General features: G+C 54.2%; 2 protein-coding genes across 3 annotated transcripts; one reads left to right on the top strand and one right to left on the bottom strand.

The window, feature by feature from the left end:
- Positions 1 to 967: 967 nt before the first annotated feature.
- NHP2 (NHP2 ribonucleoprotein) lies at positions 968 to 4,679 on the top strand. The gene is made up of 4 exons (XM_024577844.4): positions 968 to 1,205; positions 1,286 to 1,355; positions 3,555 to 3,660; positions 4,332 to 4,679. The coding sequence occupies exons 1-4, from the start codon at positions 1,046 to 1,048 to the stop codon at positions 4,455 to 4,457; spliced, it is 462 nt and encodes a 153-aa protein (XP_024433612.1). The 5' UTR covers positions 968 to 1,045; the 3' UTR covers positions 4,458 to 4,679.
- An 805-nt stretch (positions 4,680 to 5,484) lies between these two features.
- On the bottom strand, positions 5,485 to 20,102 carry RMND5B (required for meiotic nuclear division 5 homolog B). Of its 2 annotated transcripts, none has more exons than XM_024577841.3 (10): positions 19,452 to 20,102; positions 13,975 to 14,125; positions 10,116 to 10,261; positions 9,852 to 9,992; positions 9,133 to 9,233; positions 8,768 to 8,934; positions 7,834 to 7,999; positions 6,323 to 6,524; positions 6,080 to 6,234; positions 5,485 to 5,998 (listed from the first exon to the last, which is right to left on the bottom strand). In XM_024577841.3, exons 1-10 carry the CDS (start codon positions 20,070 to 20,072, stop codon positions 5,935 to 5,937), a joined length of 1,914 nt encoding a protein of 637 aa, XP_024433609.2. In that variant the 5' UTR covers positions 20,073 to 20,102; the 3' UTR covers positions 5,485 to 5,934. The 2 variants fall into 2 exon arrangements, with proteins under 2 accessions (XP_024433609.2, XP_024433611.2); XM_024577843.3 differs by having other exon boundaries at positions 6,323 to 6,425; positions 19,452 to 20,100.
- Positions 20,103 to 22,069: the final 1,967 nt, after the last annotated feature.

The raw sequence follows: 22,069 nt of genomic DNA, 5'->3' as shown, positions 1-22,069 counted from the left end.
TGTGGGAGATACTAAGATCCGCCCCAGTCTAGGCCTGCTTGCCTCCCAGGTGTCGCTGTCCGCTAAGGCTCTACACTAACTGCAAACCGGCCGACTCAGAGCTGTCCCCACGCCACCCTGGAGGGCGGGTCCCACGGTGTTCACGCAGGTTTCCTCCTCACCCCACAGGGTGTCCTCCGTGTGTGAAGCCAGGCGGCAGTAGGAAGTTCAAGAAATGAGGGTTAGGGGGCGGTCGCGGGGAGGCGGTACTGTAATTTTAGATACGGTGGTCACCAGGGGGCCCTCTCCCGTGGGCAACAAGTGGGCAGATCCCTGCGGGAAGAGGGAGCGATCCACGGGTTCTCTGGGGAAAGGCGGTCTAGACCGAGGCGCTGCGCGAGAGGGGCGTCCATCTCTTGCTAGGAAAGAGAACGCAGAGTATCAGAAACAGTGCAAGAACGGAGGAAACCGTTAGCAGCGTCAGGCTTCACCTGAACCGTGGCACATGGGGCACACCACCCAGGACCAGCTCAGCACCCGGGACCTGCCCAGGCTGCGCACTGTCTACCTGAGGAGGTAGATTCTGAGGCGATGTGGAATCGCATTGGGCCGACTTCGTATTCTTGCTCCCAAGTCGCAGAACCGAAGGCTCTTAGGAGCCCTTCTCCTTGGAACTGCCGCCACCTCCGGCTCCCAGGGCATTCGCCGGAAAAGGTCCCCGCACTAGGCGGAGCAGGTTCCCAGGTCCCTCCCCTGCTTCGCGCTTCCTGCAGGCCCCACCTCCCTCCGGCTCCGCTCCTAGTCTCGGATTCCCGTAGGGTGCGCTGTGAGCGGCCCGAACCCCGCCCCGCCTCTCAGTGGAGGGACTGGCCCTGCCCCTGCGGCCCAGACTCCGCCCCTCTTTATTTAAAGAGCTGAGAGTCAACGATTGGTCTGAGTCCGAGACCTCGTTTCCTAATTGGTTATGGTGCTCGGCTCGCTTCACTAGAGCGGATGATCCGGAAGTGATTCCTGGAGCGCGGGCCTCGTGTATCACCTACTGGGAGTCGGTACCGCGGCCGCTGAGATGACCAAAATAAAGGGAGATCCCGACAGGCAGGAGGCTCAAGTGGAGGCGTGCTCTGGGGAGCGCACTTACCACGAGCTGCTGGTGAACCTGAACCCCATCGCACAGCCTCTGGCTTCTCGCCGCCTCACTCGGAAGCTCTACAAATGCATCAAGAAAGGTCCGGCGGGCGCCGCGGTGGCCCGTGGGGACGTGGGTGGCGGGACGAGGTCCCCTCGACTGACCCTTCTGTCATTGTAGCCGTGAAGCAGAAGCAGATTTGGCGCGGGGTGAAAGAGGTTCAGAAGTTTGTCAACAAAGGCGAGAAAGGGTAAGAACCCCCTTCCGCTGGATTTTGCGTTTTAAACGGTAATGAAGGTATCCCTCCTATTTATTTTATTTAAGGAATTTATTTTTAAAGAGAGGGAGAGAAACACCCATGTGTGGTTGCCTCTTGAGGGCCCCCTACGGGGGACCTGCAACCCAGGCATGTGCCCTGACTGGGAAAGGAACCAGCAACCTGTTGGTTCACAGGGCGGCATTCAGTCCACTGAGCCAACACCAGCCAGGGCAGTGCCCCTGTTATTTAGTAGGTGCTCAGTAATAGTGTGCTGACGCTACTGGAAAATAATCAGGCAGTCAGTAATTACCTTCACTGCAGCGAACCAATACATCACTTCACTTACCCTAGCTCAAGGACACCACGGGGAAAATTAATTCCAGGGGAAGCACATCGAATGAGCCAGCTTCATTCACTCAACTATTTCAGTGTCTGTTCTTTCAGGCACTGTGCCATGGGGAGACAATTACTTTAATGAGATTTCACGCACGAAATTAAAAGTTGTGACAGCTAACTATGAAGGAAAAGAAAAAAGTATAGGATGCAATGAGAAACTCCATTACTCTACATCTTTCTTTTCTGACGACTCTTTGAGAATAGGATAAAGCCTCTCCCCACTTTATCCCCAGAAGTGTCTGGTACCTTGTAGGTTCTCAGGAGGTAGACTGCTGGGGAGATTTGATGCTCAGTGGGAGATCTTACCTGGGCGAGGGGTAGTTGAGATCTGAAGATGGAGGGAGTGGTTTGGAGGGGAGGAGCTCTGCTAGAAGAAAGTAGGTCCCAGCACAGGAGAGGGTGCTGGTGGGCAGAAGTGCTATCTTCTCAGGAGGGTTTGTGAGCCAGGATAAGTTAGGATTTTGTATTCAGAGCATTAGGAGGGCACTGAGGATTAAAGCCAGGGAGTGTCACCTTTGGAAAGAATCAGAGGCTCAGGAGTAGACAGGAACACTGAAATAGGCTACTGTGGTCTAGAAGAGGTGAGGGTGATTTTGATTAGATTGGAAATGGAGAGAATTAAAGTGGTTGTATCCGAGAGGACTTTTGGCCATGGAGTGAGGGGGTGTGGACTTCAGCTGAATGGACAGAAGGTCCTCTCACTGAGAGAGTGAACAGTGGAGGGGCTGGGTTTGTGTTGGAAGATCATGAATTTGATTTTAGACAATTTGAGGTGCCTTTTAGACTTGTGACCCCTCTCCCTAGCAGAGCTGTTTGTTCAATAGACTGATGGCCAAATGGGCTGCAAGCTTGGAAGAGAGAGGGCCAAGCTGGAGAGAATAGATCTGGGAGTTGTCAGCACATAAATGGGACTTGATGCTATGGCCATGGACGGTGTCAGCAAGAAGGTACTGAGAGGGCAGCCGAGCACCAGGCTGTGAGGAGCCCCAGCATTTAAAAGCTACTCAAACAAGAGGAGCCTGCAGAGGAGGAAAGTCCAGGAGGCAAGAGGAAAACTAGGAGAGTGTGGACCCAGGACTTGGAACCAAGAGCTCTCTCCAGGTGTTTGCATCTCACCCCTGGAGAACAGACTCTTTCTTCTGTGTCTTCAGGGCTCCAGAGGCCCTTGCCAGCACCCTGGCACCTTGCCAGCACGGAACCTTAGCTGAGGATCCTCTGGCAAGCCTTCATTGGTTCCCTGTCGCTTTTGGTACTGAACCCACGCTTCTTAGCCTGGCACTCAAGGCCCTTAGGTGTGGCCCCTGGCAGTCTCTCTGGTCTTCTTGTCTGACCCTGTCTCTGTCCTGGATTCCGAAGCCATCCCAGGCTGCCATCAGCCTGCCTCTGTTTATCTGGTACATTCTGAATCTCCTCCTTAAATGCTTCCCCCTCCCCCTGCCCTCCAGGGGCTTCCACAGAGTCATTATTCAGCTGTCTCTTCAGGTGTGGCCTCCTGGTTCCCTTCTAACTCTCCAGAGACAATTGAGCTCTTATTCCTTGGGGCCCCTCCTGTACCTCATTTCCCCCAGTGCAATACGACTTGTCACACTTAGTGGCACTGGCTGCCAAGAAACAGAAATCACCTCCCCAGAGGAGCCCAGTCACCAAACAAATTTGCTACATACACTCTTAGAGGCTGGGCGACCCACATTAATACCTGGGCTCTTCAAGGGCAGAGACCATCTTATCTGGGTCGGCACCCCAAAGGCCAAAGGAGGAATGAGCAGCTAGCAATGACTGTCTCTGCCATTCCAGGATCATGGTTCTGGCAGGAGACACGTTGCCCATCGAGGTATACTGCCACCTCCCCGTTATGTGTGAGGACCGCAATCTGCCCTACGTCTACATCCCCTCTAAGACGGTAAGGAGCACCTGAGCCCTCATCCTGGTCAGCACTGGAGGAGAGCGTCTGGGGTGGGGTCTGTAGCTGCAGGCCGTAGTGGAAAGAGTGTGAGCTTCGTATAGGCCTGCGTGGATTCTTGGCTCTGCTGCTTCCTGGGTGGGAGACTGCTGGTGAATTACCTCTCAGCACTTAATATTTCCTTCTTGTAAAATGGGAATCCCTTCCTCTGCAGTGAGAATGAAACATAAGGTTTACGTGGACGTGCTTTGTCAGCTAACACGCTGCACCCGTGTTAGTCCTGCTAGGTGGGTGCAGTGCTGGGGGGGGGGGGGCGGGTGTTGTATAGGGACCAGGCTCCTTCTCCGTACGTAGCGGGAGCTAGGTCCGGGAGACAGGGAGTGAGTGAGTGACGGTAGGAACCTGGAAAGCACCGGCCCTAACTAAGGGGACAGCCCCCACCTGACTGGGGCCCTTTCACCATTGCCATGAGGAAATGCAGGCCTGGTGTTGCTGGACCACTTGTAACTTTGCTGACTTTAAATAATGGCTACCAATTCAAAATGTTTTTAAATATGTTGTTAACCAAACAGCACGTCTGTCAGACAGATGAGGCCGGTGGGTCATCGGTATGTGACGCCCGGCATATAGGTGTGTGGCCTTTTTCCCAACAGCCTCTTTCTCTTCTGCAGGACCTGGGTGCAGCCGCAGGCTCCAAGCGCCCCACCTGCGTGATAATGGTCAAGCCCCACGGGGAGTACCAGGAGGCCTATGATGAGTGCCTGGAGGAGGTGCAAGCCCTGCCCCCACCCATCTGAAGGCCTTGGGCAGCAGCCTGGGCACCTGCTCCAGAAGCTGTTGGGCTGGCAGGGGGCCAGCTGGCTGCCCTCCTGCTGTGCACATTCAGTGTCTCCCAGTCTCCTGAGGCACGTATTTTCCCAGGCAGCTCTGACAGCATCTCCCTCAGTGCTGTTTCCTGTTGGGTTTCCTGGCAGTCAGTTTCAAGAATGAGGTGAAGAGAAGTAAATGCTAAAATACAATGTGATGAGCCTGTGGGTGTTTTTGAAAGCAGAAGTTGCTGGTGGGGCCAAGGAGTTGGGGGGCAGGAAAGACTGGAGCAGCCTTTCTCGCCAGAGGCCCTGAAGGATTTGACGAGTGTTCAGCACTGATGCCCGGCTGCCAGGGCTGGTGCTAGACTCAAACTGAGAACAGACTTTGCTGCCACCCCCGAGCCTTCACCTCCCACTCGCAGAGCAGCAGGGAGCTGCAGGATAAGGCAGCTGAGCCCAGACGCCACTGCGTGGGAGCCTGCAGCCTCTATGGCGGGGACACCCCGGTCCTCTTCCTGCATGAGCCTTGAGTGCCACTGGAAGCTTATGGAAGCAACTTGCCCACCCACACAGGGTATTTTAAATAGGAATATGAAGCTAAATACAAAACCCCGAGCCCTCTCTCTGCCTTGGCATAATGGCCCTGGTAATCCAGTCCCTTCCAAAGTTTTAGGCTTAAGGTACATTCCTGCTCTCAAGGCCAGCACAGGGCTCTGCGCAGAGCAACCAGGCTTCAGGTAGCCAGGAATGAACTGGAAAGAACTCGGGTTTATCCTGGTTTAAACCCCAAGCTCTGCCTGACAAGCCATAGCCCTGCTGTGTAACGTGGAGGTGGTGTGATTTTATGCATGGGTATGTCAAGGCACCTTCCCCAGGGGCTGACAGCTCCCAGCCTTTCCGCCCCAGCGGAGATGCAGGTTGGGTTCTTGCTGACTAGGCACTGGCTGCCATGGTCCGAGCAGCCAGGCCAATACCTGTGTGCAATGGACACGTAGGATTTGTTGGTGAAGCTAAGGGAAGGAGAAGGCCTGCGAATATATTTGCTCAAAGTTACAAAGCAACGGTGCTCAGTTCTAACCCGGACTATGTACAGTGGGCGACGGACACAGTGGTGAGGCTGTGCAGTGGGAGGCATAGGCGGGGTGTTGGCTCGGCAGTGCGACCTGGCAGAGGGCAGGGATGGAAGACCTGCCGCTACAGCCCTAGTCCTCTGGTCCTTCTGTCAGTTGCTACCAAGTCAGTGGCAGTAGAAACAGGGAGATGGTGGGATCTAGAGGCCAGTGCTTCCCGCTTGGGACAGTCCAGCAGCCAGCTGTCTGATGCAGGCTGGTTCGCCTCCCTCCTGGGCCTCTGCTGCAGTGGCACTCGGCCAGCTAGCTGCTCTGAAATGAAGCCACCCACCCCGTGAGGCAGCACGCCTCACGGGTGAAAACCTTGTTTTAACCAAGTTCCTTCTAGGCAGGAGTCAGAATATGATGCGTTTCCCATCAGCTGGGTTCTGCTCCACGGGGCAGTAGGGACACTTCAGCCTGCAAGGGAGAAGAACCAGGAACGTTGAAGGGGCTGCCAGTAGGGAGCCACCCCAGAAATGAAGAGCACAGGGCACTTACTTCCCTCCATTAACGAGCTTGTTGAGTGCATCTTGTGAGATGACGTGGCCACAGATGAGCTTGATGGGGGGGTTGGACTCCGACGTCTGCTGGCGTAGGATGGGGCAGGCGAACACCGAGTGGAACCAGCACTTCATGCCGAGTTCAATCTCAATCTGGGGGGGCCAGCCCAGGGGTGAGTCCCACGTCCTGCTGTGGCCGTCCTCCCCAGGGCCTGCTACCCACACCTCCGCCAGGGCTCACCGGCAGCTCGTCCTTGTGGCTCCAGACCCCCGTGCACTGCCTCTGCTCAATCACGGCTTTGATGTTCATCAGCATGGGCAGCGCCACGCAGCCGGAGGCAAAGCTGCAGGACAGAGAGCGGGGCTGCAGCGGCCAGGCCAAGACCCCAGCAGACAAACCAAAGGGCCAGCGCATGTGTCGGTACGGGACTCGGGTCAGGGTTCTGAAGTGGCACATGGGCAAATCGGTCCTTGAGAATGTCAGGTTGCTCACAAAGTGCCACATAAGTAGTCACGTGGGTCCAACTCGAGTCATTCCAAGGCACCTCAAAATTTAAGAACCTGCCCTGGCTGGTGTGGCTCAGTGGATCCAAGTGCTGGCCTGCGAACCAAAGGGTCGCTGGTTCAATTCCAGGTCAGGACACATGCCTGGGCTGTGGGCCAAGTCCCCTGTTGGGGATGTGAGAGGCAACTGATCTATCTATCAATGTTTCTCTCACTCTCCCTCTCTTCCCCCTTCTCTAAAAATAAATAAATAATCTTTTAAAAAAAAGAAAGAAAAACTTAAGAACCTACAGGAGAGACAAAAGGAAGACCCAGGGGGCAGGGACCAGTACGTCCAAACCACTGAAAGGTCCTTGGTGTGACAGGGACAGTGATGAGTGTGAAAGGCCCCAGTCTGCCCGTCTGTAACTGCTCATCGACTAAGGCCCTCAGAAACGGGGCACAGCTTCAGACCTCACCATGCTTTGGGTGGGGATGGGAGCCAACTGGCTGGAGCTTTGGGTGCTAGACCACTGCAAGGCAGAGGGCAGCTGTCCTGCGTGAGGTGCAGGCGGTGGTCCTGCTGGGAAATGCCGTCCTCCAACCGGAGTCTAGCACTTGGGGCGGGCATGCGATCCCAAAACCAGTCTCAGTAAATGCACCGGGACACTGGGTGGTGACAATGTGTGGTGTGGCGAGGGGCCCTGAGGGCAGGCCCGTGTGCCCTTTACTCCCTGTGAGGCCTTAGGCAAGTTCATTCACGTCCTGAGCCCCTGTTTTCTCTTCTGTGAAGTGAGGACGGTAGAACCTCTAACTCCCAGGTCACCGTGCAATCACGGGAAGAGCGTTACTGTACAGGAGACTCCGAGTGAAAACCCCGCAAACCCCGCAAACGTGGGACTCAGCCACTCAAGTCTACCAGAGAGGTGGCGGTGTCTGAGAGGCGAGGGCTGCAGGAAGGCCGGGTAGGGAGGGTCTTGTGATAATCAGGCTTCAAGGTATGGGCAAGATGAGGACCTCATTCAAGAGACCTTACGCAACAGGAACCTTGACCTTGCCACTAACCTCATGGTGACCTCGGGCCATAACTTCCTAATCTCAGTTTCTCCAACTGTGAACACAGGTGATTCCTATCTGGAAGAATGACTCAGAGGGCCAGTATAGGTCTGTGAAAGCACCAAGCACAGTCCCCGGCAGATGGCAGGCCTCGCAAACGGTTTCCCTTGAAGTCCTCCCACTCACGCTGCCCTGTGCACAGGGCTGCTGTACCTGACACTGAGGGGCGACTCCACAGAAAGCCCCAGCAGGGAACAAGCATCGCGGGTAAAGGTCTCACAGATCTCAGCCCAGTGGCTGTTGTCCAGGAGGTGGCAGTAGGGCGAATTCTCCAAGCCTAGCCGCAGGTAGACCAGACTGCCCATCATCACCTGGATGTCTACAAGGCAACCGGTGCAGCTCAGGACGTGCAGGGCCCAGGAGGCAGCCTCTCCCCAGGGCTCGGAGCCCAGCCCCAAGAGCAGCAGGGTCAAGGGGGGCAGGGACTGAAATGCCCTCAGGCAAAACTGGTGTTCCCTGAAATCCTGTGGGACTGTGTCCATGGGACAAGGCCAGGTACCCCCCTGAACACAGGAAAGGAGGGGCCTGGCTCTCTTCTCATCCCTCGCCTGCACCAGGGAACAGACCTTGAATCTCAGGTCTCGGGGGCGGCACTCATGTCTGCTCGCCAACACTAGCTAATATATTCCTTTTTAAAAACCCGCAGGAGGCATCTAGCTAAAGTTTAATTAGACTGCTTGCTTTTCATGTTTATTTCTCAATAAAATACAAAGTCATAAATATGAAGGGAGCTAAAGAAACAAGTTCCTAGAGCAGGGTAGGAACTGACAGCGACCATCTGAGGTTTGGGAACCCGAGTGGGAAGGGAGCTGCGGGGGCGCCAAGGCAGACCAGCACATGGGCAGGCGTGCCGCGGCCCACACAGCCACGTGCGCTCTGCGTGTGGGGGTGGCACAGCCGGCGCCAGGGACGGGAGGTGGTTCTGAGATGAAGCTAGAAGGCTGTGACAGGCAGAGGAGGACGACTGGAGTCTGCAGCTCCCCTTGGAGACAGTGAAGGAGGGGTCAGAGTTCTCAGGCTGGGGAGCGGCACCCTGGTGATACGCTGACATCTGCTGGGGGCAGCAGCACCCACCCTGGGCACTTACCCCGCTGGTGCAGCCGAGCAAAGGGCTGGAAGTGCCTGGCGTAGTTGAGGGCCTCCAGCTGCTTGTCGGGGCCCCCGGCCAGGAGGTGAATAAAGTGCAGTCGGTGCAGCTTGAACTCCAGGGAGCTGTTGAGCTCGAGCAGAGGCTGCCTGTGGGAGACGGCCCATCTGCCAAGAAGGGGGCCAGTTGAGTGTGGGGCTGGTGGGGCAAGAGGAGGAGCACCAGGGCAGCCAGGACAGAGAGGTGGTCTCCAAAAGCCTATGTGAGGCCACAAGGCAGAGTTGGGGGTACGTCAAGTACACTGGGCGAGATGACGACCACAGACAAGCTCTGTCCCTTACTGGTCCGTCCCAGGGCCCACTTACTCCAAGGCTGGCCCCAGGTCATGTCTGTGCAGGGCTTCTAGGATTCGATTCAACTCCAGGAAAGGCTGCTTGAAATCCAAGTCCACATTCAGCGTAGATTCCTGTGGGAGAATGTGGTCCCATCACCGGAGGACAGTTTCCAAAATGCTCTGCTCTAAGAAAACCTCACCTGCCACGGGCAGGCTGGAGACAGCCAGGGTCTGCGCGAGGAGGAGCTGTCACCAGCCTGCCACGTGGTCACTCTCATTCCCACTTTCATCCTGGGAGGCTGAGTACCACCCTCTGGCCTCCCTCAGGGCAGATGGCCACCTCACCCAGGCTAAGGGAGACAGCCCCCAGGCCCTGTGTGGAGCAGCACCGTGAGAAAGCATTGCTTTTCAACCCTCTCAGTCACTTTAAGAGAAGGGCCCTTTACCTTCGCTGCCAGTGCGCTTGAACACCGAACGGCGCTGCTCTCTCATCTTGCTAACCTCCCTCTCTAAGAAAGGGGGACCAGGCCGCGCTCAGGACCCCGGCTGGCACCCAACCCCAGCTAGAAATGACTGCCTTCCCTTTTCACCGTCTCTCTTTTTCAGAGGTATCTTCTATTTATGGCTGGAGGCCTGATTTCCTTTCTAAAATAAACTGATTTCAGGAATAACAAGAGAGGAACATTAAGAAAACCACAGAGCAGAGAGCAGAGCAGGCAGGTGCCAGCACCCTCCCTGCCGGGCCCTTACCTGGCACAGCTCCTCGGCCACACTGAGCATGCCCTGTTGGTACAGGTGCTCCACGATGGCCAGCTGCAGGGTCTGCTGCTGCTTCTCCTGCGAGTCCCACACCGCGTCTGAGACCACACCGCAGATCTCAGAGTCAAAGTTCTGACAAGGACGAGAGAGACAGAGCCCTGAGACTCAGCACTCACACGCCCCACACCTGCTTTCCTGATGAGCCCGGACACACCAGCTCCAGGGTCCTACCCCCATCCGCGCGCACACACTCACCCTGTCGATGGCTTTGCCCACTCGGGAAACACTGCTGTGAATGTCCTTGTGGTCCGAAGCGAGTTTCTGCACGGCGTCTTTGATCTTCTGGCAGCACTGGGACATCACCAAGGAGAGGGTGGCTGAGAGAGAGGTCCCCTGGAGGGCTGCAGAGAAACACTGGCCGTGAGTCAAGACACAGGAGCAGAAGCTGCCCCTGCTTCCTCCATCCTACACGCTGCCCGTGGGCCCAGGAGGCAGCCTGAACTCCGGGGTGAAAGACCTGGCTTCCGTCTCAGGTCCTGTCAGCTTCTCACTGCACGATGGGAACTGGCTGGTTCATCCGTGGGTAGGTCCTTTGTTTTGGCTCATTTAAATCTCACAACCATGCTGTGCAGTGGGAACTGTTAGTGCCCCGTCCTAACACTGAGGAGGCTGCAGCAGTGACTTGCGAGGGGACACAGCAGTGACAGAGCTGAAGTCTGTGCTCCTTGCCGTCACCCTGGACAGCTTCTTATTATCCTGAGTGAGGCGCCATGTAGGAGAAGGCTTTGAACCGCAAAACGCTGCCTCCACGCTCATGCCTCTTATCAACTCTGAGGACGCCTGGTGGGCCACGGACTGCCAGGGAAGTTCAGGGACTTCTGGCTCAGGACACCAGCTCGAAGTGACTGGGCTGCAGCCAGATCAAACACCGAAAGCAGGTGGGGCTTGGAGGAGAGGAAGGGACACAGGGCAATGGGTCCTTCTTACGGCCCAGCATCTATGCCACTTCTCCACATGGATCACCTCGGTTCAGGGAAGGGAATGTGACCCAAGAGGGCCGGGGAGAGTCTCAGCTCTGAGACCAGAGGCCCTGGAAGAGAGATGCATTCTGCCCAGCACCGGGGGCACCTCACACCTCGGGGAAGCAGGCTCTGCGAGCGGAGCCAGTGTGGACTGAGGAATGACATGGGCGCCTGGGTCCAGCTGGGCCCGACCCTTCAGTTAGCTGAGCCCTCAAATCCAGCTCCCCTTTGTTTGTATGTGTGTGTCTGTTCACACTAGCCTGAACTAGCCTGAGCTGGGTTTCTGTGCTTGTGAGTGAGTCCTAAAAAATAAACCTAGCCCAGGATGTCAGGGCAGAAGCACGCTCCACTCCTGGCAACAGCACTGCCCTCCGAAGCCCAGCCTGCCACCCCTTTCTCACACTCTATCCCCCACCCTGGTCACAGAGGGCCGCACTGCAGGGTCCCTAGCCACATCCCCTTTAGGGCAAAGCCACACTCTTAGGAAACTAAAGCCTTTCAACATGCAATCCCCCAGTGGCTACCACCAAGGACCCCTGCGAGAGCCGTCAGACCTGACAAATCCCCGAGAAGATACGTTCTCCCCGTAAACACACTGCAGCCATAGCCACGTGTTAACCAAGAGGACAGTGTACATGAGTTTCAGACCAGCGAGAGAAAAGCGCTTCCGCCACACAGTTAAAAGATGCTATCAAAAGCATGGCACAGCCCTGGCTGGTGTGGCTCAGCGGACTGAACGCCAGACTGCAAAGCAAAGGGTCGCAGGTTCGATTCCCACTCAGGGCACATGCCTGGGTTGCTGGCCAGGCCCCCAGTGGGGGGCACACCAGAGGCAACCATACATTGATGTTTCTCTCCCTTTCTCCCTCTTGTCCCCTCTCTCTAAAAATAAACCAAGCATGGCACAACCCCATGATGGTAAGAGAATGAGGCAGAATCCTACGTGCTGATATGGACCACTCTCCAAGACAGTGTGCAAAAAAGGAGGGGGGACAGACACCCCCACACAATCTCTGCCCACCAGCGCAGAGATGCTGCCTAGAGGGCCACCTGAGAAACAGAACAGGGTGACTCTGGGGGAGGTACACAGAAACAGGGAATCAGGGTGAAAGGGAGACTCACTTTTCACTGCCAGCCTTCTGTTTGACCTTGAAGGCTTTTCTCTTGTGCGTGCATTCTTTAAGAAATAAAAATAAAAAGGACACAGACGCTACTGTGTAGATTTGCTTATTCTCAGTGGTGTAGCAATTCTGGAAACACTGTCTGTGTATTGTAGCGACTGGGCAGGGGAGGAAGGCACTGGCAGTCGGGCTTCTCACTGCTGAAGAGAGATGCAGGTGTGGTGGGGGAAGTCTGGGAAGAACCCTGCGACACTGGGCTGGGCTGGAACTGGAGACATGGCTGCAAGTGCTCTGTCTGCAACATGCAAAGACAGCTGGGTAAATGGATACATAGGCATGGGGCGGGGGGGGGGAGGCAGGAAGGTAGGAAGGTGCATTTGCTAAAAAAACAAACCTAAAAACAACGACACCCCAGTAACCACCTAGATTACTGGTTTCAAATACCATTTCCCACAGAAAGAACCATGGCTACTTGCAAAAATTACTGATTCCAGGGAATATCTTATTGGGCCAGAAAATGAAAGACTGCTGAAAGAAACAAGACGACCACATCAAAAAGGACACAAGAGAAGAAAGAATGGCGCTGAGACAACTGAATATTCACGAGCAAAAGGATGAAGCTGGACCTTACACCACGCACAAAAACGCGCCCCAGAACAGACCAAAGCGCAAGTGTAAGGGCCCAAACTACAACGCTCTCGGACAAAACAGAGGCGCTCGTCTTCACGGCTGCGGGTTAGGCAGTAGTTCCTTAGACAGACAACAGCAGCATGAGCAACCAAAGGAAAAATAACTTCATCAATATGAAAAACTTTCGTGCTTCAGACGACACTATCAAGAAGGTGAAAACACAACCCATATAGTAGAGTGGACCAGCAAACCCATCTATGCCCAGTAAGGGTCAGTATCAAGAATACATAAAGGACTCTTACAACTCAACAATTAGAAGACAAATAACCCAATTAAAACATGGGCAAAAGATTTAAACAGACATTTCTTCAACAAAGATATATAAACGGCCCACAAGCACAGGAAAAGGCGCTGGACTGTCATTAGTCATTAGAAAAACGCTAGGATGGCTACAATTAAAGACATAAGTGGGGGAGGGTGTAGAGAAACTGGAACCCTCAAACACTGCTGGTAGGAATGTCCAAAGTTATAGCTACATTTGTAAAAATGTAGTTTTCCAGTTCCTCAAAGTTAAACATATTGTACAATTTCGTTTACATGAAGTGTGCAGAATAGTTAAGTCTACAGAAAGCAGATTCCTGGTTGCCCGGGGTCAGGGGAGGGGGAGTGGAGGAGTTACTGTTTCCTTCGGGGGTGATAAAAACGTTCTGAAATTTCATGGTGGTAACGACTGTACAACTCTGTAAATGCACTAAAAACCACTGAATTATACATTTTATTTTTTTTAAAGATTTTATTTATTTATTTTTAGAGAGGGGAAAGGAGGGAAGAAGAGAGGGAGAGAAACATCAATGTGTGGCTGCCTCTATAGCACTCCCAACTGGGGATCTGGCCCCAAACCCAGGCCTGTGCCCTGACTGAGAATCGAACCAGCAACCCTTTGATTCGAAGGCTGGCACTCAGTCCCCTGAGCCACACCAGCCAGGGCTGAATTGTACATTTTAAAAGGGTGTATTTTAACATGAATCATAGCTCAATTTTTTTTAAAAAGGACATAGAAACTAGGGGCTACCTCTGGTCAAATCTAACACAATTTGAGCATCAAAATATATAACAATAGTAATGGATTATAACCCATGGAATAAAATAATAAGTTCTAAGTGAGAACTGACAATAAATAAATATGTGAATAAGGGAGAAGGGAAAGTTTCCTTCTAGTTGAACGCCAAGTAATAAATCCACAAGGAATAATGGAGCAGGAAAAGTCACTGTCACCAAGTAGCCCCGGGGTCTCCGAGGCCCACAGGGAGGTGGTGTGGGGCTCTCGTGGGGGGCACCCACCTGCCCTGGCCAGCTCGGCCCGCAGCCGGCCCACGCAGTGCAGCAGCTCCTCCAGGCTCTGCTCGAAGTGCTGCCCATAGGTCAGGAACTTCTGGAGGACCTTGTCCACCTCTCTCTCCACGCTCGTACACTGCTCCATGGCGGCCTCTGCCTGGGGGTGGGAGGAGGGTCCGGGGTGTCAGGCCCCACCTGCGGCACACAGTGGGGAAGCCTCCCAGATCCCCTCACCCCACCTGTATCGTATATCCATGCTCAGACAAGCCCAGCTTAACGTCTCTGTCCACAGCTCCAACACGCCTAGCCAGGGTGCCCAGTGGAGGGCGCCGGTAGATGTGAGGAGGGGTAGTTTGAATCATGGTGAGAAAACTGTTTGCAACTCTTTTCACTCTACGATTCTTGCTCATTTCTCTCTATTTAAATATGGATATGTTTATTGATTTTAGAGAGAGAGGAAGGGAGAGACAGAGAGACATCAATGTGAGAAACAGTGATTGGTTGCCTCCCGTACATGCCCTGACCAGGAATTAAACCTGCAACTTAGGTGTGTGCCCTGACTGGGGATCGAACCCGCAAACTTTCAGTGCACGGGATGACACTCCCACCAAGCCAGCCAGGGCCCTGCTTGTCTCCTTTTAACGAGAAGAGGTGGCAGGTCTCGCAGAGCCCTCAGCAGGCGGCACTAACTAGAAATCCGTGCATACACCGCCTAGCGTCACACTCCACGAGTCTCCATAGACTGGTCACGGCCACCTTCCCTTCAGCTAGTGGACTGGGTTTCCTCTGCAGCACCGTGACAGGAGCCATGAAGACAGCCTTTAAAGGCTGGCATTTGGAAATACAGCCTGAGGAACCACTGCGGGCCGCACTGGCCCAACGGGCTTGTGCCCTCTACCCCAGCTTCAGTCCCCAGCTTCCTGCTCCCCAGAAAGCCCTCCTGTCACCTCCCCAACTGTTTGAGAAGCGGCTCATCCCACTTGAGGCAGCTCAGGGGTGACCCCTCTAGCAGCTGTCCCTGCCTTGCTCCCAGCTGGCATCCTCCTACTTCAGTACTTTTTTTTGTATGATTTTTTAAAAGATTTTATTTATTTATTTTTAGAGAGAAGGGAAGGGAGGGAGAAAGAGAGGGCAAGAAACACCCATGCAAGAGAAACATCAATTACTTGCCACTCGCACACCCCCAACCAGGGGCATGGCCCGCAACCCAGGCATGTGCCCTGACTGGGAATCAAACCTGCGACCTTTTGGTTCACAGGCTGGTGCTCAATCCACTGAGCTACACCAGCCAGGGCTTACATATGATTTTTTAATTGTGGTAAAATTAAATTGTGACAAAGGCTGCTCTCAAGTGGAGGGGAGCGGTGGCTCAGAGTAGAAGGGACTTAGGACAGGGACCTCAGTGGTAGGAGAGGTGGACAGGAAAAGGTGGCATTCTTTCAGCGGCACATAAAATTTACCCTTTTAACCATTTTTAAGTGTCACCGAATATACTCACAATGCCATGCAACGCTCACCACCACCCATCCCCACAACTCTGTCATCTTCCCAAGCAGAAGCTGTGTCCCATCAAACACACGGCCTGTGGTGAAACTACACTGTCATCAGGCAGGTCTGGGGTGCCAAGGCCTTGGACCCACCCCGAGACTGGTGTGACTGAAATGGCCCACGATGTTCTTCCACTCACCGCATACCAGGAAAGCCTCACCCACACGCCACACAGCTCTCACTGGAGGAGACCCTCCGACTTCAATTCCCATCGCCCAGTAATGATGTCCAAGGGCCGCCGCCCCCACGCACTAACACATCTCGGTAACACGACCTTCCCTCCTCACTATGCCGCTGAAAGAATGCCACCTTTTCCTGTCCACCTCTCCTACCACTGAGGTCCCTGTCCTAAGTCCCTTCTACTCTGAGCCACCGCTCCCCTCCACTTGAGAGCAGCCTTTGTCACCGAACACACAGACAATCCTCAAATTGCTGGTGACAGGGTTCTCTCTTAGACTTCCATCCAGGGCCTAGAAATGAAAGCACGCTCTCAGATGTCCCAGTCCAGCCGGTCGTCCATGCTCCCACAGAAGAGTGCAGAGTAACGAATGCCACGGGAGAATCTGTGCCCAAGGTGACCCTCAGGACTCTCCAGCTTCATCCCTCCCTGCCCACGCCCACCAGCACCGTGGGTCCTGGCCACGTCCTCTCAGCGCAGCCAGGGGACATGTGACGGGCAAATGGAACCCGGAGCTTTGTACGTGTTTCTGCCATCTCTCCTCATGGCCGATGCTAATACACAAGAGTTGGTAATCGTGGTGTCTAGAAGACACGTCACCCTCTTCCTGCCTCCCGCGCAAACACAGGCGTACCTCGGAGAGGCCGTGGGTGCTCCAGCCACCCCAATAAAGCCAACAGCACAATAAAGCCAGTGCCGCAGTCCAGCGAGTCGCACGGACTTTGCTTCCCAGTGCGAGTAAACCTTCTGTGCACGCCACACCGGTCTGCCACGTGCGCAACACACTCTCTCTTTTTTAAAAAAGGGCACATCTTAACTGAAAATACTTTATCGCTAAAAAGAGCTAACCATTTCTGAGCCTTCGGTGAGTTGCAACCTTTTTGCTAGTGGAAGGTTTTGCCTCAATGTTGATGAAAATGCAACATCTGGAAGTACAATCAAGTCAAGTAGAAGCAAACAAGTGTGCCTGTACCCCATCACGGGATATGAGCCATTATCGCAAAATATAACAGGGACTCCTGTCTGGAACAGTATTTAAATAATAGTTACTATTGCTGTTAACAGCTAACACCTCATAGGGGCATATTTCGTGCCAGGCATGGTTCTAATGACTTTGCGTGCATTCACTAGTTAATTCGTATGAGACCACTACGAGGTAGGTACATCATTAGACCTACTTTACAGACAAGAAAATGAGACAGAGAAAGATTAAGTAAGTTGCCCAAGGTCACGTGGCAGGAAGGGGAGGACTTGAGAACTGAAGCTGCCGGTCCGGCTCCGGAGCCCGTCTCTGAAGCACTTGGCATCACCATGCTTTCTGGACCAGCTTGCCAGGCCACCACCTCACCAGGGGAGGGAATGTTTGTGGTTGGAATGAGTGGACAGCAACAGTGAGTGACGACAGGAAGTGGGAAATTAACCGTAGAGCCTGTGAGATCACCGACTAGGAAAGATGGCAGCACAACAGAACGTTTGCCAAGAATGTGTGGGAATCAGAATCACAATTTATCAAAAGCAAACACAGTTCAAGAATGATGAGGACCTCACCAAGGTCAAACAGTAGGGCCCTGTCTGACACCAACTGATACCAGGATTGTATCAGCAAAGGGAAGCCCAGGCCAGAATCCTGAAACTGTTTCAAAGAGCTGAGAAAGGAGATGGGGACAAGGATTTTCATCCCAGCGCTGTGTGGAGTGGCCGGGAGTCAGAGACAGTCTAGAGGCCTCACCACTGGGGGAGCTGGTAAGTCTAGGAAGCAAAATGTGGGGGATGCATCTATGAAAACGTGGAGAGCATTTAGAAACCACATTTAGAAACCACACTCCAGAGATGCCCACGGCAGCATCAGTAAGATCCCAAAATGTGGCACTGAGGGGAAAAATGAAACGAAGTGAACTCTAGGGAGAACACTACTTGTGTACATTAAAAAATACATGCGTACAGCCCTGGCTGGTGTGGCTCAGTGGACTGAGCTGACCTGTGGTCCGAAAGGTTGCCAGTTCAATTCCCAGTCAGGGCACTTGCCTGGGTTGCGGGCCTAGACCCCAGTTGGGGGCGTGAGAGAGGCAACCAATTGCTGTTTCTCTTGCACATCATGTTTCTCTCCCTCTCTTTCCCCCTCCTTTCCTCTCGCTAAAAATAAATAAGTAAAATATTTTTAAAAAATACATACATGTATACAAGAAAGGACACATGCAAATACAGGGATTTACACCGAACACATCAGAGTGGTTTCCCGCGGTGCGGGGAGAAGGGAGGATGGGGCTGGGGGTGGGTAACAGGGAATGCATAAATAAATACAAAGGAGGAAAAGGCCCTGCATGGGCCAATTAAACGTACAATGAACCAAGAAAACTTACTAAAACATTTAAAAATAAAATAAATGAGCTGGGAAAATAGAACTGCTTGCAAGTGTTCCATCCAAAAAGCCCAGGAGGCTGTTCAGCTGGCCCAGGGCGAGCCACGTGGACTGAGCCGTGGTCGGTCATCTTCCCCACGCAGGAGGGTAGAGCGCGTGCCCATCTTTCACAAACTGGTCCCTCCAAAGGAACACGTGGGATCCTCTCACCCCCTCTCCTCAACACTGCCACAGCTTGACATACCAGCCCTTCATCATTGTACATCCGCTCTGCACGGGCTGAGCCTCTGTCCAGGTGCCCTCCGCACTCCTCCGCTCGCAGAGCACCAGACGCAGCGCCAGATGCAGCGTAATTACCGGCTCCCCAGAACCCTCGCTGGAATCTCCCTGCCTCCTCCTCTGCCTCACAAACCTCGGTGGAGGACGCCCGGACCACGCACATAGGAGTCCACAGCACGGGGAGTGTGGTCAGTGCCTGTCCACCCGTCTGTCTCCCCCCCTCAACTGTGGGAGGCTCAGGCCGGGAGTCCAGTCTCTCTCGCCCTCTCTCCCTTCAGTGCCCAGTCCATGGCCTGGTCCGCCGCAGTGGGTGCTCAGTGAGCACTTGCTGATTAAACGGTGCATCCACTCCCTAACCCTCCAGGCTAGAGGGCCTGAGCTCAAATCTGTTGGGCGGGGGGCGGGCAGGGGGACACAAGAGTGAAATAATAAAATCCCTGCAAGACATGCATGAGGGTTTTGTCCCCAGGCTTCAGCATCCTGAAACAGGAGAACCCCTTCTGGGGTAAAGAGGGAGAAGGGACGCTTGTGCAAATCACAGAAAGGTCCCTTTGCCTGACTGACCCAACTCTTACACCTTTGTATCCCCACCTCTGTCCACTCTCCACCTACACCCCCGCCACTCCTCTGCTTAGAACCCGACTCCTACTGCACTTGGGATAAAACCCACCCTCCATTTTATGGCCTAAATAGTTGTGAGTCCACTCCCCACCACCTCCCCCACCTCCGTCCCCTTCCGTACCACACTCCAATCACACTAGCCTCTTTCTCTTCCTTGACCCCATTCACTTTATTTCTGCCTGAGGGCCTTTGCACTGGCTGTTCCCTCTGCCTGGAACACTCTTCTCCCAGATCTTCGTGTGGCCGGCTCCTTAGTCGGGTCTCAATACAAACTCCATCTCTTCAGAGATGCTGTCCTAGACCCCAGGATGTAACGCTCCTTTTCTTCCTTATAAATCTCGGTTTGAAGTTTCAATCTTTCGTTGTTAACCAAAAGGCCCACCATTTTCCCTGGAATGCAGCCCTACTGGGAGTTTCACCTGCATTAACGCAAATGACCGTCAAACTCCTCCTCATCCTTCAAAAGAGCAGGCTCGACCCTCGTCCGCCCCGGCTTACCTCCGACGCAGCCGGCTCACAATACGACGGGATGTGGGAGTTGGGGCGATTCCCCCGGCAGGGGAGCTTCCACGAGTGTCCTACGAGTCTGAGGGGCTCCAGCTCCCGGCCCGGGCCGACGGCTGCGGAGCAAACAAGTCTACGGGCGGACGGGGAGGGGTGCTTAGGCGGAGGAGGCCGAGGAGCCCGGCGGAGCGGCTGCCCACTGCGCCCCTCCACTCGCACCTCCCGGCCGGAAGCCGCAGCTCGCACCTGGCGCGACCGCCCGGCCCCGGCTTCCGGCGCCGCTGTCCACGGAACCGGAAGCTGCGGCGGTTGCTCCGCCGGTCGGGACTCGCCCACTTGCGGCTTCGCGGAGGGGTGCCGTCCCGCGTCCGCCTGGGCGCCGAGCCTCCCCTCCCGCGTTCCCAGAGTGGAGTCGCCCGCAGGAGTTCGACGGCGGCGGGAAGCCGAGGTCGTGGCCCGCGCCCGAGCTGCTGGCTGCATCGCGACCCTCCACGTGTGCGGGATGCGGGAGGGATCGGACCGACCTCGCTCGCTGGCCCGGGAAGTTTGGGGGTGCGTGGGGCTGGCGAGCCGGCTTTCCCACCGGGAAGAAGCGCCTGGCCCGCCCGCCCCCATAACTCAGTCTCAGCGTCCGGCTCCGCACTCGGAAGCCCCAAACCAAAGCCTGTGCCGACTCGGCTCCCCGCCCCTGCCCTCCTTCAAAGGAAGGACTACGGAATGACGTGGGTCGGACGGTTCGGCTCCCGCGATGGCTCCTTGGTGCTCTTTTCGATACATCACATGATGTTTAAAAGAAAAGTCACTTTTTCCTGCCGCTAAACCTGTACCTAATCTACGCACTGGGAATTCAACAGGAGTATAGACTGCTGGTGGGGTGAGGTGGGGGTCGGGGGCCCAGCCCCTGCCCTGCTGCCCTCCATTGGTCATTGGTCGCCCTCCTTGGCAGGTACAGGGAGACCGGGTTGAACAACTGTACTAAAGAGTAAGGGTGACCCCAAACCCAGGACTGGACTGAATTCACGCTCCTCCCAGAGCAAGAGGTTGTTCCGGAGGGGCGGGGCAGAGGAGCCCCCTACCCCTCCGGGGGCCGAGGCCTTAGAGACTCAGCTAGAAAACAGCCCAAGGAAAAAAGGCTGGGTCTAGGTTTCCCTGACTTCCTGCTCCCTTTCCGGGCCAGTCTCTTTCCAGGACATCCTCCTCTTCAACCCTCCACGCCTCCTCCCCACCCTCCACCCCGCAAACACCCTTGCACAATCTTGTTTGGTTTTCTGTACAGCACTTGCACAACCCAGTTCTTTTTTTAAAATAGCATTCGACTTGAAATTATTTTGTTTATTGTCTTTCGGCTCCTAAATCACGCCCCCTTAAGAATAAAAGCTCCATTGGGCCCACGACTTCGTACTCAGCACTGCTGTATGCCAACACCATGTACTTGGAACATCTTACATGCTCAAAAATACTCTGAGGCTCCAATGGCTTCAGAACCTTAACTCTACACGCAGGGAAGGGGGTGGTCCAGAGCCCCGCCAGGAGCCCGCGGGTGTTGGAACATCCTGGCGAGTTGCGTCTGTGCACTTCGAACCTGGGTGGTCTGGCCCACGCGGAGCTGCGGGGGCGGAGAGTTGAGTGAGCCTAGCCTGGGGCCACCCGCTGAGGCCCAGGCCGCCTCCGAGCCAACAGGACCTCACAGGCTTTTGCGGACTCCCCAGGCTTCCCCACTTCCTCTGCGGGAGCCCTGACCAGCCCAACAGCCTCGCTGGGTGTGAGCAAAGCCCAGCTTCTGTGAGAACTTTGAATGCCTGGCTGACACCTCAGGAATTTTTCACCTTTGTCATTGCTTTCCCCAGTATGTGGTTCTCCTTGCGTCGCTGTTTTGTCGCTTTTCAGCGTGCACCAAGTTTTATTACCTAGTCGATTTTGTCAATCTTGTCCCGTTGGGACTGTGTGTTTGATTTGTTTTTTGTGGGAAGGAGGGACTGCTTCAAAGCAGGAAAACTTAGCTTTTCTCCACGAATTCAGTAATAGTCTGTTTCACCTTTTGCTGGTTTCCTGGAACTTGATTTTTAAACTTTAACTCCTTGATACATGTCCATTTTACTTTGCAGGTGGAGGTACAATGTCTGACACTTTCCCCCACACTTTTGTCCATTTATCACAACCCCTCTTATTAAATAATCCGTCCTTACCTTCTCATTTTTTTAAAAAAGATTTTTTTGTTTCCTTTTTAAAGATTTTATTTATTTATTTAGAGAGAGGGGAAGGAGAGGAGAAAGAGAGGGAGAACATCAACGTGTGGTTGCCCCTCATGTGCCCCTACTGGGGACCTGGCCCGCAACCCAGGCACGTGCCCTGACTGGGAATTGAACCAGTGCCCTTTGGTTCACAAGCTGGTGCTCAACCCACTAAGCCATATCAGCCAGAGCTTACCTCCTTCTTTTGAAGCCCTTCATCATCCCATTAGAATTTTCTACAATATGGAATCTATTTCTGGCTTTTTATTCTTTCCAATGAAGTGGTTTTGTTTTTACTTGCTACTTTGTATTATGTTCTAAACATGTGGTGGGATTAAATAAAGCTCACGAGGAGGTAACTGAGAAAGCAGATCTCTGGTT

This window comes from Desmodus rotundus, chromosome 10 (assembly GCF_022682495.2).
Source record: "Desmodus rotundus isolate HL8 chromosome 10, HLdesRot8A.1, whole genome shotgun sequence".
Lineage (NCBI taxonomy): Eukaryota > Metazoa > Chordata > Mammalia > Chiroptera > Phyllostomidae > Desmodus > Desmodus rotundus.
Note: the sequence above shows the minus strand (reverse complement) of the source record. Positions and strands in the feature narration are given on the sequence as shown.

What these genes read in the sequence shown, in the direction of transcription:
- NHP2 (XM_024577844.4), top strand. Translation starts at nt 1,046, where the DNA reads ATGACCAAAATAAAGGGAGATCCCGACAGGCAGGAGGCTCAAGTGGAG. An exon ending in CTACAAATGCATCAAGAAAG is followed by an intron (nt 1,206 to 1,285) that starts GTCCGGCGGGCG and finishes CTGTCATTGTAG; the next exon opens with CCGTGAAGCAGAAGCAGATT. An exon ending in TCTACATCCCCTCTAAGACG is followed by an intron (nt 3,661 to 4,331) that starts GTAAGGAGCACC and finishes TCTCTTCTGCAG; the next exon opens with GACCTGGGTGCAGCCGCAGG.
- RMND5B (XM_024577841.3), bottom strand. Translation starts at nt 20,072, where the DNA reads ATGGGGGCGGGCGGGCCAGGCGCTTCTTCCCGGTGGGAAAGCCGGCTC. An exon ending in GGCCGAGCTGGCCAGGGCAG is followed by an intron (nt 10,262 to 13,974) that starts GTGGGTGCCCCC and finishes GTTTCTCTGCAG; the next exon opens with CCCTCCAGGGGACCTCTCTC. An exon ending in GCCACAAGGACGAGCTGCCG is followed by an intron (nt 6,235 to 6,322) that starts GTGAGCCCTGGC and finishes TGGCCCCCCCAG; the next exon opens with ATTGAGATTGAACTCGGCAT.